Genomic DNA, 22,172 nt, shown 5'->3' on the forward strand with positions numbered 1-22,172 from the left:
CAGTGTCCAGACTAGCTTGGGGGGGGGTTGGAACAACTAAAATCTGGGGGAGGGGCGTAGCCTGCCCAGCATCTCCCTAGATTTGGCCATGGTTGAGGGTAGGAAACCCAGCAGCCATGGCTGCGCCCTAGGCAGGGGAGCTCCCTAGTTCACATAGTGGTAGCACCGGCCCTGCTTACGGCATGGCATAAGGAATGAGGCATTGCAGAATTAGAAAAGTACAGCATGCTATATGAAATGATGCATTGTGGAATGGGGGACATACAGCATGGCATATGTAATGGGGCAGTGAGGCAGAGAGAACCAACAGCATGACAAGTGGAACGTGGCTTGATGGCACAGGAGAAATACAGCATGGCACAGGGAATGAGGGTATGCAGAATAGTGAATGTACAGCATGGCGTATAGAATTAGATGCTAAGGAATAAGTTATGTACAGCATTGCAAACAAAATAATGGGATCAGAATAGAGAATGTAGAGTATTGGATATGAAACGAGGTTTGGCAGAAATGGGACTATACAGCATGGCATATGGAATGAGGGGGTGTAGAATAAGAAAAGTACAGTATAGCATATGCCATGAAGTGATGTAGAATAAGGAATTACATATGGAAGAAGGTGTAGCAGAACAGGACATTACACCATTGCCTATGGAATGAAGGGGTGCAGAATAGGGAATGTACAGAGTTGCATATGGAATAAGGGGGTGCAGAATACAGAATGCACATCAGAGTGAGATGGTAAAGTAGTTTCCAAGCACCTTAAAAATGGCTTACCTCTTCCCTTGCTCAGGCAAACCCCAAACATATCTCCACAAGCAAGTGTAGGTGGTCAGACCCCCAGGGAGGAGATAACAAGTGTCTCCTGTTCTGCCAGTCATAGTGGGCCAATCCCATACAGACCTCCATCAGCACAGGTCCTGCACAGAATTTGACAACTCCACCTAATCATGCTGTCAATTTGAAAACACAGAAACCGGCAGAGGAAATCTACTACTTGCTTCCTCAGAGTAATGAAAGATATCCTCTGCTGGCTTCTGTGTTTACAAATGACAGGTAGAATTGTCAAGCAGTTGTCGGGAGGAGATAAATCCACATCTCAAGTCAGCACTGATAGAGAGGAGGGAGGGAGTTGAAGAATAGAGGAACAACATTAGCAACTTTGCAAGTACCAGAACATTGGATGGCAAGCCTATGCATGGCCATGGGCAGCTATGGTGGTAGTTGTACCACTGAATGGGAGCCTATGAAGGTAGGATGGGAAGATTTATTTCTAAACTGAATCTGTCCTTTTAAAGATATCTAAATCAAAGAGCAAAAATATTAATATATTGCAATGTATCATTCCTCAGATCTAGTGGCTGCTTTAGGTTTTTTTTTTATGCTAAAAGCCTTTTTCAGCAAGTACAGATTATATGTGTTGATCCTGCCAGAACTCCATTGTGCTTATAACTTCCTGTGCACTGAATTGGAATCTCATCACCGGTTCTGTTCTGTAAACTACAAAACCCCTTTCCTGTGTTATGGAAATAAGAAATATATGTAAAAAATTATTATTAAACCTTCAAAATGTTGTCTAAATTAGATTCCTCCAGAAGACACCATCAGATTTAAATCATTGCACCTATGCGCTTAGAAGTAGCATATAAAATCTTAGAAATATATGTAGTTGATATGAGGAGAGAAGCCTAACAACACTACTCCTCAATGGATTCAGTACAGTGAATAAGCATTTTCACCCTTGGACAGGAAGTGTGTTAAAAGAATACCAACACAGCCACCACACCTAAGAACTGGTAAGCTGCAATATAATTAATTTTTTTAGGTTAGGATAAACATTTGGGGGTGGAGGTCATATAAACATAGAATGAAAGCATAATGGCACCATTAAAATTGTAAATATTTTTTCTTGTTTTTGCATTATTCATATTAAAGGTCCAAAATTGGAATAGAAATTCCCAAACGAGTTGGAAGCATTGAAGTTTTAAAATGCCCAAGTAAGTCTGCATTTTCAAATTATTTTTATTGTTGGTAAATCGAAAGAAGATTGTATAATGGAAGATTGTTATCAACACTTTCCTTTCCTGGCTCTGCCCAATGTCAGCACACTAAAGGTTGACTCCACCCAGGGGCGGACTGACCATATGGAAACTCGGGCGCTGCCCGAGGGCCTGGGGACAGTACGGGGCCCCATGAAATGCCCCTGGTACCTTTTTCATAGGCTTTTTTGAGTTTGGCCAAGGACACAGGATCCCCTATTGCCCAGGGACCCCATGAGTTGTCAGTCCGCCTCTGACTCCACCCTTCAACCAATTAAGACAATCACTAATAGATCAAATAAAAGAGGTGAAGACGGCCAGAGGTGTTCTGTAAAAAGACTTGCAATGGAATAAAGAGAGATGTCTGATGACATGAGGCAGGAAAGGAAAACTACAGCCAATTTTCCATTTTCCTGTCTCTGCATAATGTCAGCACATAACAGGACTTAACTAGCCCTGGTAATAGCAAGGGTCTATCATTGAGATAGTAGCATATTTGGACGTTTTGCCTGTGGAGATATGCTACCAACAACACTTTTGAAAAGGTTCTCAAAACTGAGGTCAAGCTGAATAGTAGGCACCAAACTGAAAATAGTGATTTCTGAAGTGTAATCTCATATAATTCTGATGCTCCTTGGCTATGGACACATAGAAGTAGGCATTTTCAAAGTCCACTGAGATTATTTAAACTCCCTTTTGTACTACTGACGGTATGGAACCCAAACATTCTACACGAAAAGAATATATCATTAATAACAATTTTAGGGCCTTGAGGTCAAACCTCGGTCTCCACTTGCCAGATGCCTATTTCACAAGGAAATAAGCCCTTTGGCATTGGTACAATGGCCTGTGACTGCGACAATTCTGCAAAATATTGATCCAGCGATAATCGTGTCTAAAGAGATACCAGAATCTTTGTGGAAAGAAAATAGTTCAGGGAAGGCCCTGCGATAATGGAGGTGAAGACCCATTGCACCAAGCTTAGAACCCAGAAAACCCTGGGTGGGCAAGATTTTAGAAGGTTCTGTGCAGCTTTAGAGGACTGGTTGTTTTTGACTTTGACTGCCTAAGGAAAGAACCATGGCTGCTGCACCAAGGAACTCGCATGACCCATCTTCCAGTGCAATAAAACAGTGACTCCTTGAATAGATCCTGATGTGTTCTTGATCTAAAGGACTGTTGCCAGTGGCTTCTTCTGAAGGAAGGAAGTCAATAAATAGCGTTCTCAAATGTTGCACCAAAAAGTGCTATTAACGGAATAGAGCCCAAGTCTTGGTTGGAGGCCGAATTAATCAACTAGTGCTTCAAAGGGCTCTTCTGGCTGTGGCAGAATGAACCACAATCCTGGTGATTATTTGAGCAGGTCCACAGCAGCTTCTGCTATAAAATATGAAAACAGCTTGATATTTTCAAGTGCTGCACTATTTGAATCAACCTCTGACTCTAGGGACAACTCAATCTTGTAGTCTATGCCTTCATGGCCCTGACTACTGATGTTAGCACAATAGCCAGCTTGCAGGCAGCCCCAGCAGTAGTAAAAATCCTCTCTAGATCAGTGTCCACTCTTCTTTCTATAGCATCATTAAAGCAGAGTGACTCATCCAGAGAAAGGGTTATATGCCTCACCATGCATTGCAAAGAGACATGACCTTAAAGCGTAGCCTTCGATGACTGTGAATTGGATGTTTGTAATGGGTATGATTACCCATTTTATTTTGGAAAATGGCTTCTACTGTAAATAGGAATAGCTCATTTCTCCTTTATGAGTTTTTTTATTTCCAGCATCAAAGGAAAATTCAGAAGCTATTCCTTCTTCTGGACTCTCATCCAAACCACTAGGACATGGAGACACCTCACTATTGGATGTTAGCTGGGACTGAGGTCTCCTAGTTGACATAGAAGACACTAAGCTCTTTATGCTGTCTGTCATTGCCTATTTGATATAGGATTTGATCTGCTCAATTTCCAATGATCTGCCATTCTTTAAAGTGGGCTTTGCACACCAATTTGGACTACCACAAGCAAAGCAGGAGCTACCTGGCCTTCAGAGCAACATAATGACTGCAAATTTAAGCCAAACAACTGTGATGACATCGTCGTGGAAGATCATTAGATGGAGAAACTGAACATCGACTCCTATGATGACACTTAGCTTTATCCTTCCCATGCAGAGAATGTGAGCATTGCTACCTAGATTATGATCATGATCCTGGTTATGAACAAGAGTGAGTTTAAAAGTTTCTGTTCCATATCACTCAGGTCCAGCTGTTATCAACTGCACAGGCTATTCACAGCAAAGCACATGTAGACCAATAGCCTATCTGATGGCTGCAAATGGTAGCTAATAAAAAATCATATACATCATTATATATACCCATTTAAGAAAAACAAATTAAAAATAGTTGGTGGAAGGGTTGACATCCCTTTCAGGTTTTAATTTCTGTTTGTGTTCCCACTATTTCACTTCCACTATTTGTTCTGGCCATTGTTTTAAAAACCAAAAAATGACCACCAGGACAAGAATAGATGGACATTTATAATTGTCATAGGTTGAATTCCCTCCCTTTTTTCGAGATGTCCGTTCACTCGTATATTTGAGGCGGGAAATATGGAGAACTCGTGACCAATGGGGACACAGCCAGAGTAAGAATCAGTCAGAGGTTCTAACCTTTCTTTACTCTAGGGAATACCACAAAATATTTTTTTTTCCTTTTTTTTTGATGGAAAAATTTACATTTGATAAAGATTATTGAAAAAAAATTGGCCGTGGTTCCACTTTGATATTGAAATTTATAGATTCCTTTAAAATTCATAGTGATACTAATGTGTACTAAAAATAAAGACCAATAGAGCTTTTAAATAAAAAAAACTTATGTTGGCACAATTCTTTTTCAGAAACTCCTATGAAAGTGACTTCAAAATGCCAAACTGGGACCTCTCTTCCTTTCCCTAGTGGTTACTTCCTGATGAATCAATGGTTCCCCTCACATTGCAGTCTTTCTTCCTTTGATCCATTGTTAAACATAAATAAATGTTTGGCTGGCAAAATGATATATATGATGGGCGATTCAACAATGCGCCAATGGATAGAATTCTCCCCAAAAGTCCTAAAGAGTAAGTATCCACATTGCTTTTGCAAATTTTAAAGCATAACTGCAGGGAACACATGACTTGGAAAGCATTTTTTTTTCGGTAGTGGAAAGGGATTAGAACACTTTTATTAATTAGATTTTCATTGCTGTTTGTATTAGAGATTCACTTTCTTTTGGTTCTGATCAGGGGTGGATTGACCATTTGGAAACTCGGGCACTGCCCGAGGGCCTGGGGTCTGTAGGGGGCCCCATGAGATGCCCCTGGTACCTTTTTCATAAGCTTTTTTGAGTTTGGGCAAGGACACAGGGGCCCCATGTTCCCCTATTTCCCGGGGGCCCCATGAGCTGTCAGTCCAACCCTGGTGCTGATTAACATTATCACTCAAAGTGAAAGCAAAATTTTGGATTCTAACCAGGATAGGAAAAGATGGGTTATCTTTCAATGGAGACACTAGTCATGATAACCCTGGTGACAACCGGTCAAAGCATACATATCACCAGCACACTATGGATCTTCAAAACAAAGCCAAAACCTGTTTTGATCACATCACAGTGGTAAGTGTCAGGGCTCCCAGGTATGACCAGAGGTGTGTGACTGAAGCAGGGAAACGCAGACCTCAGATATGTTATAAGCAATATAATTTATTAACACTAACAGTACAAACATAAACGCAGTGCAATACTAAAACATAATACGGTGCAAACAAACCAAACCACCCACAGATAACAGTATATACAAGCAAGCGTCGTCAGGCAGGCCGGGTCAATATCAATTGGGCAGGTAGGTACAGGGGGAGCAAGCGGAGAATGGTCGGGGTCACAGGCCAGGTTCAGCAGGTAGCAAGCAGCATAGTACAGAGGGTCAGGCAGAGGGATGGTCCGGGTCACAAGCCAGGGATCAGAACAGGTAGCAAGCAGCGTAGTACAGAGGGTCAGACAGAGGGATGGTCAGGGTCACAAGCCAGGATCAGAGCAGGAGAAGTCAGCAAAGGAACAGAAACAGGATGCAGGACAGATACAGGGCCCAGGACAAACACAACACCAAGGCAGAGTCTGCAAGTCTGGCCATCCCTTAAATACCCCAGTATCATCAGTTCCAGGTGTTAGCTGGCTGAAAGGTTGAGTCTCTGATTGCTGGGAGCACCCGCTGGCCAGCCCTGGAACTGCAGATCAAAAGGCAGGTGAGTCCCACCATTGCTGGCCAGTCCATTCCTAACAGTACCCCCCCCTCAAGGAGCGGCCTCAGGACGCTCCAAACAGTCCTAGCTGGGCAAAATGTTCCACCGCCCGGGTCTGGCAACTGGCGGGAAATCAAAGACTGGCACACCGGGCTGGACTCCGGGCAGCGGCACATCGAGCAGAGGCACACCGGGCAGAGGCACATCGGGCAGGACTCCGGGCAGAGGCACATCGGGCAGAGGCACATCGGGCAGGACTCCGGGCAGAGGCACATCGGGCAGGACTCCGGGCAGAGGCACACCGGGCAGAGGCACATCAGGCAGGACTCCGGGCAGAGGCACATCGGGCAGGACTCCGGGCAGAGGCACATCGGGCAGGACTCCGGGCAGAGGCACATCGGATTACCAGGCGAAGCAGCAGGCACCGGGCCCCCGGGCGGGGCTACAGGCACCGGGCCCCCGGGCGGAGCAGCAGGCACCGGGCCCCCGGGCGGAGCAGCAGGCACCGGGCCCCCGGGCGGAGCAGCAGGCACCGGGCCCCCGGGCGGAGCAGCAGGCACCGGGCCCCCGGGCGGGGCGACAGCCACCGGGCCCCCGGGCGGGGCGACAGCCACCGGGCCCCCAGGCGGGGCGACAGCCACCGGGCCCCCAGGCAGGGCGACAGCCACCGGGCCCCCAGGCGGGGCGACAGGCACCGGGCCCCCAGGCGGGGCGACAGGCACCGGGCCCCCAGGCGGGGCGACAGGCATCGGGCCCCCAGGAGGGGCGACAGGCATCGGGCCCCCAGGCGGGGCGACAGGCATCGTGCCCCCAGGCGGGGCGACAGGCATCGTGCCCCCAGGCGGAGCGGCGGGCGCCGGACCCCCAGATGGAGCGACAGGTCTCGGGCCCTCAGGCGGAGCGGCGGGCGCCGGACCCCCAGGTGGAGCGACAGGTCTCGGGCCCTCAGGCGGAGCGGCAGGCGCCGGACCCCCAGGCGGAGCGACAGGTCTCGGGCCCCCAGGCGGAGCGGCGGGCACCGAGACACCAGGCACGACAGTGGGCTCCGAGTCAACTGGTATGACCGCAGGCACTGGGTCAGACATTGGATGGTCTGGCTGGACAGCGGGCATCGGCTCACCAGGCATCAGGTCATTTGGCTCGACAGCGGGCACCGCGTCATCTGGCAAGGCAGTGGGCTCCGAGTCAACTGGTATGACCGCGGGCACTGGGTCAGACATTGGATCGTCTGACCGGACAGCGGGCATCGGGTCACCAGGCATCAAGTCATTTGGCTCGACAGCGAGCACCGCGTCATCTGGCAAGGCAGTGGGCTCCGAGTCAACTGGCATGACCGCGGGCACCGGGGCAGACATTGAATCGTCTGGCTGGACAGCGGGCATCGGGTCACCAGGCATCAGGTCATTTGGCTCGACCGCGGGCACCGCGTCATCTGGCAAGGCAGTGGGCTCCAAGTCAACTGGTATGACCGCGGGCACTGGGTCAGACATTGGATCGTCTGACTGGACAGCGGGCATCGGGTCACCTGGCATCAGGTCATTTGGCTCGACAGCGGGCACCGCGTCATCTGGCAAGGCAGTGGTCTCTGAGTCAACAGGCACGACAGCGGGCACCGGGTCATCAGGTACCGGATTGTCTGGCTCGACAGCGGGCATCGGGTCATCAGGTATGACAGCGGACACTAGGTCACCAGGCATCAGGTCATTTGGCTTGCCAGCGGGCACCGCGTCATCTGGCAAGGCAGTGGGCACCGAGTCACCAGGTACGACAGCGGGCTCTGAGTTAATTGGCACGACAGCGGGCACCGGATCAGGTACCGGATCATCTGGATCAACAGCGGGCATCGAGTCAACTGGCCTAATAGGATCGTCAGGCTGGATCAGTTCATCATGCTGGGTAGAGGCTTCAGGCCGAGTAGAGGCATCAGGCCGAGTAGAGGCATCAGGCCGAGTAGAGGCATCAGGCCGAGTAGAGGCTTCAGGCTGAAGAGAGGCATCAGGCCGAGTACAGGCATCAGGCCGAGTACAGGCATCAGGCCGAGTACAGGCATCAGGCCGAGTAGAGGCTTCAGGCCGAGTACAGGCTTCAGGCCGCGTAGAGGCTTCAGGCCGCGTAGAGGCTTCAGGCCGAGTAGAGGCATCAGGCTGCGTACAGGCATCAGTCTGAACCACGGAAGGCAGGCTCACCGGTTTGGATACTGGCAGGATGGTATTGGTTGAAAAGAATTTTCGCTTTTTTCTGGTTTTAACTACTGGAGCACTGCAAGTAAACGCAGGTCTGCAAACGAATGGAGCAGCTGGAGACAGAGAAGAACTGGAGGATGGAACAGGAGAGGGAGCAGTTGCTACAGAGGGCTTTTTTACAGGGTTAAAGGCAGGATAGGTGCAGCGAGTGGGAACAGGGTACTGACATGCGGTAGATAGCCAAGTATACTGGGCTGTAACTGGAGGAGCTGGTGGGAATACAGGAATAGAGTTAGAAGCAGGACTGGGTCTTTGTAAGCTGACTGAGGCTGGGTGCAACAAATCTGTCCATGTCTGCAGTATGGGTTGAACAAAGCTGAGCTTACACAAAGTCTGTCTGGTCAATGACTGCACTGCGTTTATACAATCTCTCAGTGTCTGTGGTGAACATGTACAATAACGCTCCAGAAAGTAACCCACATCATCCTCTAATAACCACACCAGGGACTCTACCTGGTCTGCACTAAATGGTGGCAAAAATTCATCCCTGCATTCGGGGGAACCAGATGAAACCAACTCTGCACAAACCTCAATCAATGGCTGCACCTCAGAGAACACTGTGCCCTGATCTACTAGAACATGAGCGAGCCGTATACATTCTAGCAATTCATCCCGGGTATACTCCTTCAGAGTTTGATAAGCATACTCCCTGTCATCAAACACTAGCAGATATAAATACTCAACCTCCTCAAGATCCATCCTTCCCATCAACAAGCCAAGATGGCTTCCCTGTGCAGCCACTTCTGGTCAGGATTGGCCTTGGTGTAATGTCAGGGCTCCCAGGTATGACCAGAGGTGTGTGACTGAAGCAGGGAAACGCAGACCTCAGATATGTTATAAACAATATAATTTATTAACACTAACAGTACAAACATAAACGCAGTGCAATACTAAAACATAATACGGTGCAAACAAACCAAACCACCCACAGATAACAGTATATACAAGCAAGCGTCGTCAGGCAGGCCGGGTCAATATCAATTGGGCAGGTAGGTACAGGGGGAGCAAGCGGAGAATGGTCGGGGTCACAGGCCAGGTTCAGCAGGTAGCAAGCAGCATAGTACAGAGGGTCAGGCAGAGGGATGGTCCGGGTCACAAGCCAGGGATCAGAACAGGTAGCAAGCAGCGTAGTACAGAGGGTCAGACAGAGGGATGGTCAGGGTCACAAGCCAGGATCAGAGCAGGAGAAGTCAGCAAAGGAACAGAAACAGGATGCAGGACAGATACAGGGCCCAGGACAAACACAACACCAAGGCAGAGTCTGCAAGTCTGGCCATCCCTTAAATACACCAGTATCATCAGTTCCAGGTGTTAGCTGGCTGAAAGGTTGAGTCTCTGATTGCTGGGAGCACCCGCTGGCCAGCCCTGGAACTGCAGATCAAAAGGCAGGTGAGTCCCACCATTGCTGGCCAGTCCATTCCTAACAGTAAGTTACAATATTTTGGGGCCACACAGGACTCCTTCATCAGGCATGTGAAAAGAGGTCTTGTATGACCTCAAAACATTGCATTTTATTGCTGTGATGTGACCATCTCAATAAATGTTTGGACTTAATCATGATGATCCACAGTCTGTTGGCAATGTATGCTTTGCCCTATGGTTTTACCAGTCTCCTGCTGGTTTTTGCTACAACACCTGCTTACTCCTTGGCAGGGGCGGACTGACCATTTGGAAACTCGGGCACTGCCCGAGGGCCCGGGGTCAGTAGGGGGCTCCATGAGATGCCCCAGGTACCTTTTTCATAGGCTTTTTTGAATTTGGGCGAGGACACAGGGGCCCCCATGATCCCCTATTGCTTGGGGGCCCCATGAGTTGTCAGTCCGCCCCTGCTCCTTGGCCTTTTCCAGGAACATTTGTGATGATGATATTGCACGTTGCAGAGTCAAGATTTCTAATATCCATTGCAAATGCATGTTATAAGTGTTTTATTGAGTTGTTATTGGAATGTGGAAAACACTAAAATGCAGAAAAGAACATACACTATATTGCCAAAAGTATTGGACCTCCTGCCTTTACATGCAAATGAACGTTAATGGCATCCCTGTCTTAGTCCATAGGGTTCAATATTGAGTTGGCCCCACCATTTGCAGCTATAACAGCTTCACCTCTTCTGGGAAGGCCGTCCACAAGGTTTAGGAGGGTGTCTATGGGAAGGTTTGATCATTCTTCCAGAAGCACATTTGTGAGGTCAGGCACTGATGGCGGACGAGAAGGCCTGGCTCACAGTCTGGCTCACCATAATCCCCCCTCCGCTCTACTAAACACTTGGCACAAGGCAGTCAGACAAGTACCAGACACATCCATCAGATTGCCAGACAGAGAAGTGTGATTTGTCACTCCAGAGAACACGTCTTCACTGCTCTGTAGTCCAGTGGCGGTGTGCTTTACACCACTGCATATGACGCTTTGCATTGCACTTGGTGATGTAAGGCTTGAATGCAGCTGCTCGGCCATGGAAACCCATTCCATGAAGCTCTCTACGCACTGTTGTTGTGCTAATCTGAAGGCCACATGAAGTTTGGAGGTTTTTAGCTGTTGACTCTGCAGACAGTTGGCGACTTCTGTGCACTATGCGCTTCAGCATGCGCTGACCCCGCTCTGTCATTTTACGTGGCCTACCACTTCGTGGATGAGTTGCTGTTGTTCCCAGTTGCTTCCACTTTGTTGAATAGTACCCCATTGTTGGTGTCAACAGAAGGAATATAGCCTCATTGTTAGTATCAATTGGAGGAATAGTGCCCCATTGTTGGTGTCAGGGGAGGAATAGTGCCGCATCATTGGTATCAGTGGGAGGAATAGTGCCCCATCATTGGTATTAGTGGGAGGAATAGTGCCCCATCGTTGGTGTCAGGGCGAGGAATAGTGCCCCATCATTGGTATTAGTGGGAGGAATAGTGCCCCATCGTTGGTGTCAGGGCGAGGAATAGTGCCCAATGTTGGTGTTAGTCTGAGGAATAGTGCCCCATCATTGGTGTCAGGGCGAGGAATAGTGCCCCATCATTGGTGTCAGTGGGAGGAATAGTTTCCCATCATTGGTATCAGTGGGAGGAATAGTGCTCCATCATTGGTTTCAGTGGGAGGAATAGAACCTCATCATTGGTATATGCTGGAGGAATAGTGCCCCATCATTGGTGTCAGCAGGAGGAATATAGCCTAATCATTAGTATCAATAGGAGGAATAGTGCCCCATTGTTGGTGTCAGCGGGAGGAACATAGCCTAATCGTTAGAATCAATTGGAGGAATAGTGCCCCATTGTTGGTGTCAGAGGGAGGCATAGTGCCCCATTGTTGGTGTCAGTGGGAGGAATATAGCCTCATTGTTAGTATCAATTGGAGGAATAGTGCCCCATTGTTGGTGTCAGAGGGAGGAATAGTGCCCCATTGTTGGTGTCAGTGGGAGGAAAAGTGCCCCCCTCTTTGCTGTCAGTGGGAGGTATTATGCCCCACTGTTTGGAGGAATAGTGCCCCATTGTTGTCAGCGGGAGGAATATAGCCTCATCCTTAGTATCAATTGGAGGAATAGTGCCCCATTGTTGGTGTCAGAGGGAGGAATAGTGCCCCATATTTGGTTTCAGTGGGAAGAACAGTGCCCCCCCTCTTTGCTGTCAGTGGGAGGTATTATGCCCCACTGTTTGTTTCAGTGGAAAGCATGGTGCCCCATCATTGGTGTCAGTGGGTGGAATGTTGCCTTGTATCAGCGAGAGTAACAGTGCCCCAAAGGGCAGGATAAAGGCAAGCTAAGGGCTGCATTTGGCTAAGTTTGGTGACCACCGATCTAGAGTTGGCCATTCCATGCATAACAGCACTCAACACTGGGAAAGGAAGGGGCAACATTAGGAGCCAATCATGCTCTGCTACATGCATGTGTTCAGACAGGAGGAAAAAGCTGAGATAATGGCAATATATTGTTAGTTTTTTTATTTTTCGATAACCAAGTTGCAGGTAGGAGGTGAGGATACTGTATTTTCACAATGAAAGTGGTGTCACCGTGTCACGTTCCTGCATGTCAGAGGTGTAGAAATCATAAAAGTGGCTGCAAGGATTCAACCTATCTCTGTAGCCCCCTTGTCCTCGTTATTTTCACCACCAGGCCTGAGAGAAATAAAGCTCAGACACAGAAGTCTTCAAGCTAAATCTCTGAAAGTTTAATGCATGACAAGAACAGATATACAGAACTCGGTGGGCATTGCTTAATCTCAGGATGACCAATGAAACATTTCACTCTTATCAATATAGTTACGTAAAGAACAGAAACTGCAAATAATTGAGGGATACCATATAAGGAAATTACTTTTTGAGAAATGAAACTAGTCTGAAGAAACGAGAGAGGAGTTACAATACCGAAACTAACTGTTCACACATCTAGAAATGGAGGCATTATACAAAACAGTTAATAAGACATATTTCCTTACAGTAGCTGAACAGAATGATCAACTTTTTTGGCAGATGAGAATTTTCACCTTTGAGTATTTCACCTTTTGTGTGTAACGATGCTCTTTTTTGTATTATTGGCTGAGGATGATAAGTTGAGTAGAAGCAATGAATGACAACAAAGCCTTACCTTGGAACTTTGCCACAGCTAAAGCTGACCATAGATGATGTAATTTTCTTTCCTGCAACCGACAGGCTGGTTGTACCAAAGTCGTTAAACAATCGAATTGGTTACAATCAGGGGCGGACTGACAACTCATGGGCCCCCCGGGCAATAGGGGATCATGGGTCCCCTGTGTCCTTGCCCACACCCAAAAAAGCCTATGAAAAAGCCAATGAAAGATAGCAGAGGCATCGCATGGGGCCCCCTACTGACCCCAGGCCCTCAGGAAATGCTTGAATGGTCAGTCCGCCCCTTGCTGGGAACTGAGCCTTCTTCACCCCATCACCAACCTATGCAGCATAACATACAAAAATAAAATATTTCTTTTTTTCTAAAAAAGACAATATATATTTTACATCCCCTGTTTTTTAAAGCATGTTGAGGATTCATCTACACTCTATTAGAAACACTGCTACAGTAGATCTAAACCCATCCACTAAAATTTCATATCAGCTTTAACATGTTAAATCATTTTTGGCATAGGTTAGTTTATGTTGCGTGCGCAAGCAGGAGTGGCGCTGTGATGTTTTCGATCTACAGCTTGCCTTTTTTAGGTTCCCTAGCCCACAACAAAAAAAGCCTATGAAAAAGGTACCAGGGGCATCTCATGGGGCCCCCTACTGACCCCGGGCCCTCGGGCAGTGCCTGAGTTTCCAAATGGTCAGTCCGCCCCTGGTTAAATCAGCCTGCCCTTAGATGGTTCGAATCTTGGCCGATTCAGCAGGAACCGGTTGAGATTTGAACCATCTCTAGCAGGCTATTCATCATTTTTCCCCCATAAAAATACATTCTGGATGAAGGAATCCTCCCACTGTGCTATTGTGTTCTGACAACGGGGAATGGCAACATCAAAATACAATGATCAGTAGGTAGATCAACTTCTGTACAACCAGGGTGCCCATGCATGGATCAAAATTCGTCTGGTCCCCACTGAAGCCATCCATGTATCCCCAGCTTAAATCTCCTCTTTGGACTCTACTGCCAATCTTTACATGGCTTGTTGTATCTTTCAACTTTTAACCACTTGAGCTCCAGAGGATTTACCCCCCTTAATGACCAGGCCTCTTTTTGCTACTCGGCGCTGCACTAATTCAACTGATAATTGCGCGGTCATGCAATGCTGCACCCAAACTAAATTTACGTCCTTTTTTTCACACAAATAGAGCTTTCTTTCGGTGTAATTTGATCACCTGTGCGCTTTTTATTTTTCACGGTATAAGCAAAAAAAGGCCAAAAATTTTGAAGAAAAACAATATTTTTTACTTTCAGCTATAAAAAATATATAGTAAACTCAAAGTTAGTTATAAATTTAGGCCAAAATGTATTCTGCTCCATGTTTTTGGTAAAAAAATCCCAATAAGTGTATATTGATTGCTTTGTGTGGAAGTTATAGCGTCTACAAACTATAGTTTAACGGACAATTGCGCGGTCATGCAATACGGTACATAAATGAAATTTACATCCTTTTTTTCCCCACAAATTGAGCTTTCTTGCGGTGGTATTTGATTGCCTGTGCGGTTTTTATTTTTTGCGCTATAAAAAAAAGGCTGACAATTTTGAGGAAAAAAAACCTATATTTTGGACTTTTTGCTATAAAACATGTCCAGTAAAAAAAAATGTAAAAATCAAATTTAGTCAAAAATTTCTGCCAAAATGCATTCTGCGACATGTCTTTGCTAAAAAAAAACCCAATACGTGTAAATTAATTGGTTTACGTGAAAGTTATAGCGTTTACAAATGGCGGAAAAGATACTGGGATTTTTAGGGTTTTTTTTATACTAATAATGGCGGCGACCAGCGAATTATGGCGGCGATCAGGGACTTATGGCAGCGACCAGTGACTTATGGCGGGACTGCGGCGGACATTCTGACATTGGGGGGTACTGACTTGGGGTCACTGACATCCCCAAAAACACTAATACAGTGATCAGTGCAAAAAAAAAAAAAACACTGACACTGTACTAATGGCAATGGGGAGGAAGGGGTTAACTTTACTTTGCAGGGAAGGGTTATAGGAGTGAGGGGAGTGTTTTACTAGGGGGTGTGTACTGGGCGGGACAAGGCTGATCGAGAGAGAAACTGTTCTTTCTCGATCAGCTCATCCTCGAGCTGACAGGGAAGTGACAGACAGCACAGCTACTGCAGCTGTGCTGTCTGTCAATGTTTGCCGCCGATCGCCGGGAGATAGCCGGTAAGGACCGGCTGTGATCCGGCGACTCACATCTGCGGCAGTGATAGGCAGGACAGATAGGGCGGCGGCGCGGCTCGCGCACGCGCGCCCCCTATTTGTTTACAAAACACATGTTTTAAAACGTGGTTTTGCCTGCCAGTGCCGCCCTGCCGCCGTATATCTACAGTGGCTGGGAGGCAAGTAGTTAAACCTCTATTGTCCTTGCAAGACGGATTTGTGAATGCGAGGGTCTGGTGCCTAATCACCTGACGCACTTTCTGCGGTCAAATGAGTGTCTTTCGCTTAAAGAGCATCTCACTAAAAATGAAACTGCGGAGGATGCCCAAAATCATACTTGTATCTTAGTGTGGAGTCTGAGAATATCAGTAAACCAACCACACAAGCAGGAAATGACGTTTACAGGGTTTTTCTGTACATCATCGTTGTACAGAACGCCTCCAGGTTGCCATATTATATTGACATTTTGGAGAAAGGAAAGAAAAATGCAGACTGCCGCCAATCATTTTCTGAAGATACTAGCTGCCTGGCTCTCATGCTGACCCTTATCCTGATTTCTATTTATTTCTAGATTTTTTTTAACCACTTGCCCTCCAGAGGATTTACTCCCCTTCCTGACCAGGCCATTTTTTGTGATATGGTGCTGCGTTTCTTTAACTGACAATTGCGCAGTCATGCAACGCATTAAATTAAATTTACGTACTTTTTTTCCCCCACAAATAAAGCTTTCTTTCGGTGGTATTTGATCTCCTGTGTGTTTTTATTTTTTGCGCTATAAATAAAAAAGACCGACAATTTTGAGGAAAAAAACCAAAATTTTTGACTTTTTGCTGCGTTACTTTAACTGACAATTGCGCAGTCATGCAACGCATTAAATTAAATTTATGTACTTTTTTTCCCCACAAATAAAGCTTTCTTTCGGTGGTATTTGATCTCCTGTGCTTTTTTATTTTTTGTGCTATAAATAAAAAAAGACCGACAATTTTGAGAAAAAAAACCCCTACATTTTTTACTTTTTGCTGCGTTACTTTAACTGATAATTGCGCAGTCATGCAACACATGAAATTAAATTTACATACTTTTTTTCCTTTCCTTTTCTTTCGGTGGTATTTGATCTCCTGTGCGGTTTTATTTTTGATGCTATAAATAAAAAAAGACCGACAATTTTGAGAAAAAAAAACCCTACATTTTTGACTTTTTGCTGCGTTACTTTAACTGACAATTGCGCAGTCATGCAACATATGAAATTAAATTTACGTACTTTTTACCCACAAATAGAGCTTTCTTTCGGTGGTATTTGATCGTCTCTGCATTTTTATTTTTTGCGCTATAAATAAAAAAAGACTGGCAATTTTGAGAAAAAAAAAACAAAATTTTTGACTTTTTGCTGCGTTACTTTAACTGACAATTGCGCAGTCATGCAACGCATTAAATTAAATTTATGTACTTTTTTTTCCCCACAAATAAAGCTTTCTTTCGGTGGTATTTGATCTCCTGTGCTTTTTTATTTTTTGTGCTATAAATAAAAAAAGACCGACAATTTTGAGAAAAAAAAATCCTAAATTTTTTACTTTTTGCTGCGTTACTTTAACTGATAATTGCGCAGTCATGCAACATATGAAATGAAATTTACGTACTTTTTTCCCACAAATAGAGATTTCTTTCGGTGGTATTTGATCTCCTGTGCGGTTTTATTTTTTTGCTCTGTAAATAAAAAAAGACCGACAATTTTGAGAAAAAAAACCCCTACATTTTTTACTTTTTGCTGTGTTACTTTAACTGATAATTGCGCAGTCATGCAACACATGAAATTAAATTTACATACTTTTTTTCCTTTCCTTTTCTTTCGGTGGTATTTGATCTCCTGTGCTTTTTTATTTTTTGTGCTATAAATAAAATAAGACCGACAATTTTGAGAAAAAAAAATCCTAAATTTTTTACTTTTTGCTGCGTTACTTTAACTGATAATTGCGCAGTCATGCAACGCATTAAATTAAATTTACGTACTTTTTTTCCCCACAAATAAAGCTTTCTTTCGGTGGTATTTGATCTCCTGTGCGTTTTTATTTTTTGCGCTATAAATGAAATAAGACCGACAATTTTGAGAAAAAAAACCCTTAAATTTTTTACTTTTTGTTGCGTTACTTTAACTGATAATTGCGCAGTCATGCAACACATGAAATTAAATTTACATACTTGTTTTCCCTTTCCTTTTCTTTTGGTGATATTTGATCTCCTGTGCGGTTTTATTTTTGGTGCTATAAATAAAAAAAGACCGACAATTTTTTAGAAAAAAAAACTATATTTTTGACTTTTTGCTATTAAACATGTCCAGTAAAAAAAATGTAAAAAATTTTGTCATAAATTTAGGCCAAAATGTATTCTGCGACATTTTGCTAAAAAAAAATCCCAATACGTGTAAATTTATTGGTTTACGTACAAGTTATAGCGTCTACAAATGGCGGTATAGATACTGGAATTTTTCTTTTTTTTACTAGTAATGGTGGCAATCAGCGACTTATAGCAGGAATTCGGGACTGCGGCGGGCATTCTGACACTGAGGGGAACTGAATTGGTGTTACTGACATCCCCAGTGACACCAATACAGTGATCATTGATAATAAAAAGCACTGACACTGTACTAATGGCACGGGGCAGGAAGGGGTTAACATCTGATCAAAGGGTTAACTCTGTGCTGTTTCACTACTTGGGCTGTGCATGTGCTTCACTGTAAGCACACTGCAGAGCCATACAAAGCAGTGTACAGGAGCTGACAGGGGAGAGATCTGTATTGTTTACATACAGATCTCTCCCCCGTTGGCGATCACCAGGTGCCAGCGAGTAATCACCGGCCTGGACCCGGTGATTGACAGCCGAGGCCACAAATGGCGGCGCGAGTAGGGCGTGCGCACACCCCCTACCTGGAAATGCAAAATCACATATATATATATATATTTATATATATATATATATATACATGATTTTGCGCACCCTTGCCGCCTTGTAGCAGTATTTCTGCTATACTGTGGCGCGGAACTGGTGAAATCACATTTTAGGGGTTAGGGCTCATGTACACTGCAACTGATAAACTCACGTTTAGGAGCTGTTCAGCGTTTTTTTCAGCAGCCCCTGAACTCTCCCTAATGTTTTCCTATGTGTCCATGTACACTTTATCATTTACAGTCGTTTACAGGCAGTTGAGTTTACAGTCATTTTTTGAACGCAGAAAACTTGCGTTCAGGAGTAGATCTTATCAGCGTTTCAAACGCAAAATGCTTGTAAACGCTTGTAACCGCATTTATAGGCGTTTGCATTTGAAATTGTTTTTTTAACTCTTCCATTTCCAGATGCTGTCCAGAGCCTTTTTTTCATCATGAAAAATGCATGCAAAGTGTTTTCTCGGTACTCCAATGGACCTGGTACACCATACTTTGAGGTTTTGCATGAAAAAAAAATATGTTAGACACTTCTGCAATAATTTCTGCACAGAAATGAGCTGGAACACATCCAAACACCACAAAAAAAAGAAAGCTAATCTCAACAAATACTACTCTCTCTGCTTCTGCTCTCTTTCAAAAATGTTGAAAAAAAGTGTTTTTCTTATAAAATTTGCAAAGAAATAATCTTTCTACATAAATCTTGGCCAAAATGTATTCAGTTATCTTTTTAGTAAAAAAAAAACCCACCCAAATTAGTTTTTTAATCAAAAATTATAATTTCAAGAAATTTTTTTTTACATTTTTATTTTTTTTATATTATTATTTATGTTTTTTTTATTTTTTTTAACATACTCTCACACTAGCATTACTTGTGGGGGGTGATGAAGATTTTTTATTTTTTTTTACACTGATTGCTTTTACATCCATAAAGGCTGTAAAAGCAATGATTTCTCATTCTCTCTGGCTGCATTCTTGCAGCCATTGAGAAATACTGTGCGAGCTGTGATTGGTCACAGCTTGTCACATGGTACAAGGTGTCACGATCGCATGGTCGCCGCCACCAACATGCGACAATCGCACGACCGCGACTAACAGTAATACGCCACGCCCACGGCGTCAGACCCCAGACCTTCTCACCAAACTCGTGACCAAAGGACCGGCCGATCTAAAACCGAGGTGTGACGCGCGTAACAAGGCCACACTCAGCTGTACCCAGCACAGCGATTGCCCAGCTAATGGACTACAATCAGTGCCTGCAGCATGAATGCGCTTGTTACTGGGTCGGGTTAATTACGCAACTAACCCTTTCAAACTGCCACCACCGTCTTTGGTACAGAAAAGATGGAAACTCTGTCAGAAATACACTATAATGATTGAAAAGTCACCTGTCCAATATGGTCAACTACAGGCCAATTGGGCAGGGAGTAAAAAAACACAGTAGTGTCTCTTCAAAAGGCAGGAATTCATGAATTGCAAGTAAGCGCTTAAAAACAGTTTAACACTTTCAGAAAGAAAGATTTATTACTAAAAGAGTCAAACAGGTGCAATACAATATTTACAAAGAGATGTCACAAAAATATATATATACAGTTGCAAGAAAAAGTATGTGAACCCCTTGGGATTACGTGGAGTTTTGCATGAATTGGGCATAAAATGTGCTCTGAACGTCATCTAAGTCACAACAATAGAAGAACACAGTCTGCTGAACATAATACTACACAAACATTAGATGTTGCCATGGTTTAATTGCACACAACATGTAAACATTCACAGTGCAGGGAGGAAAAAATATGTGAGGCCCTAACTTAATGACTTCTCCCAGAGCTAATTGGAGCCAGGAGTGAGTCAACCTTGACTCCAATCAGTGTGATGATATTGGATGTGTTGCTGACAGCTGTCCTGCCCTTAAAAAACACACACCTGTTTTGGGTTTACTGGTTTCAAGAAGCACTGTCTGGTGTGAACCATGCCTCGCAGAAAAGAGCTCTCAGAAGACCTACCATCAAGAATTGTTGACTTGCATGAAGCTGGAAAGGGTTACAAAAGTATCTCCAAAAGCCTTGATGTTCATGTGTCCACGGTAAGACAGACTGTCTACAAATGGAGAAAGTTTAGCACTGTTGCTACTCTCCCTAGGCGTGGTCGTCCTGTAAAAATGACTGCAAGAGCACAGCGCAGAATGCTGCATGAGGTAAAGAAGAATCCCAGAGTGTCAGCTAAAGACCTACAGAAATCTCTGGCACATGCTAACATTTTTTGTTGACACATCTACAATAAGGAAAACATGAAACAAGAATGGAGTACATGGGAGGACACCACGGAGGAAGCCATTGCTGTCCAAAAAGAAGATTGCAGCACGTTTGAAGTTTGCAAAAGAGGACCTGGATGTTCCACAGCACTACTGGCAAAATATACTGTGGACAGATGAAACCAAGATTGAGTTGTTTGGGAAGAACACACAACACTATGTGTGGAGAAAAAAAGGCCCAGCACACCAACATCAAAACCTCATCCCCACTGTAAAACATGGCGGAGGGAGCATCATGGTTTGGGGCTGCTTTGCTGCCTCAGGGCCTGGATGGATTGTTGTCATTGATGGGAAAATGAATTACAGAGTTTATCAAGACATTTTGCAGGAAAACGTACGACCATCTGTCCACCAACTGAAGCTCCGCAGAGGATGGGTGATGCAACAGGACAATGACCCAAAGCATACAAGTAATTCAACAAAACAATGGCTGTAACAGCACAGAATATGCCTTCTGGAGTGGCCCAGTCAGAGTCCTGACCTCAACCCGATTGAAATGCTGTGGCATGACCTTAAGAGAGCGATTCACACCAGACATCCCAAGAATATTGCTACACTGAAACAGTTTTGTGAAGAGGAGTGGTCCAAAATTACTCCAGATCGTGGTGCAGGTCTGATCTGCAACTACAGGAAACGTTTGGTTGAGGTTATTGCTGCCAAAGGAGGGTCAACCAGTTATTAAGTCCAAAGGTTCACATACTTTTTCCTCCCTGCACTGTGAATGTTTACATGTTATGTGCAATTAAACCATGGCAACATCTAATGTTTGTGTAGTATTATGTTCAGCAGACTGTGTTCTTCTATTGTTGTGACTTAGATGACGTTCAGAGCACATTTTATGCCCAATTCATGCAAAACTCCACGTAATCCCAAGGGGTTCACATACTTTTTCTTGCAACTGTATGTATATAAAGATACTGCAAAGAGAGAATAAGGAGGAAATTAAAGAGTTAAGTTACTTGCCAATATGTCTTGGTTTGTAAGCAGATCCAAGTGCAGAGCAGGAAGGTTCTTTGATCTCCTCTGTTACGATGTTACACTAAGGAGATGTGTGTTAAGCTCCAACTCTTAGGCTTGCAGCCTGTCCCTTTTTTAAAATTCACCCCCCCCCTTGCAAAGGGGGGGTGGCTCTGCATCTGCCCAATACAATATGTTGGGCAGAATGTCAGTGGACTCTCAGTTAAAACTAACAGCTTCGTAATCCATGATATGAAACACACAGTTGACCTGAGGAATGTTCAATTAATTGCTGGTCAGTTTTATGATGTGTGGGCCTACACAGTTTTGGGTGACGAAGGTTACCCTTCAGCAGACTGCCTGGCACCTGGACTCAGGATGTCTTAACCTGGTTGACCCACACCATCTGTCAGGTGATAACGTTTGCCTCTCAGGACTGCAGGGGGGTAGGGAATGAGGCTGAGGAATGAGAAATATCTCGAATAAAAAGAGAAAAAAGGGAAAAGGAGAACTCCGCTCCAACTCTGATGAGCTAGTTTGCTACACAAGGCTGTTGTGAATAGCCTTGTACCATGTGATCTCTGTGATCATTCACAGATTTCACAATGATGTTAGGAAGTGACATTGGCCAATC

The 22,172-nt window shown here is 44.8% G+C and overlaps 2 protein-coding genes across 5 annotated transcripts in view; both read left to right on the forward strand.

Annotated features, from left to right (window-relative positions):
- LOC149464491 (NXPE family member 4-like) overlaps window positions 1-22,172 on the forward strand; it is a 109,921-nt gene that overhangs the window by 53,377 nt on the left and 34,372 nt on the right. The gene's annotated exons all lie outside the window — the stretch shown is intronic.
- LOC149464492 (NXPE family member 1-like) overlaps window positions 1-22,172 on the forward strand; it is a 77,518-nt gene that overhangs the window by 53,364 nt on the left and 1,982 nt on the right. For 3 of the 4 annotated variants that reach the window (XM_089674464.1, XM_089674465.1, XM_089674463.1), the window contains 2 exons: window positions 1,936-1,997; window positions 4,935-5,153. In XM_089674464.1, coding sequence (XP_089530590.1) covers window positions 1,936-1,997; window positions 4,935-5,153 — 281 coding nt within the window. The remainder of the gene's footprint in view (window positions 1-1,935; window positions 1,998-4,934; window positions 5,154-22,172) is intronic. The other variant, XM_089674466.1, reaches the window with a different exon arrangement.

The sequence above is a fragment of the Staurois parvus genome, unplaced genomic scaffold, assembly GCF_062004578.1.
Source record: "Staurois parvus isolate SC_StPar_1 unplaced genomic scaffold, SC_StPar_1.0 ptg000151l, whole genome shotgun sequence".
NCBI classification, from domain to species: domain Eukaryota; kingdom Metazoa; phylum Chordata; class Amphibia; order Anura; family Ranidae; genus Staurois; species Staurois parvus.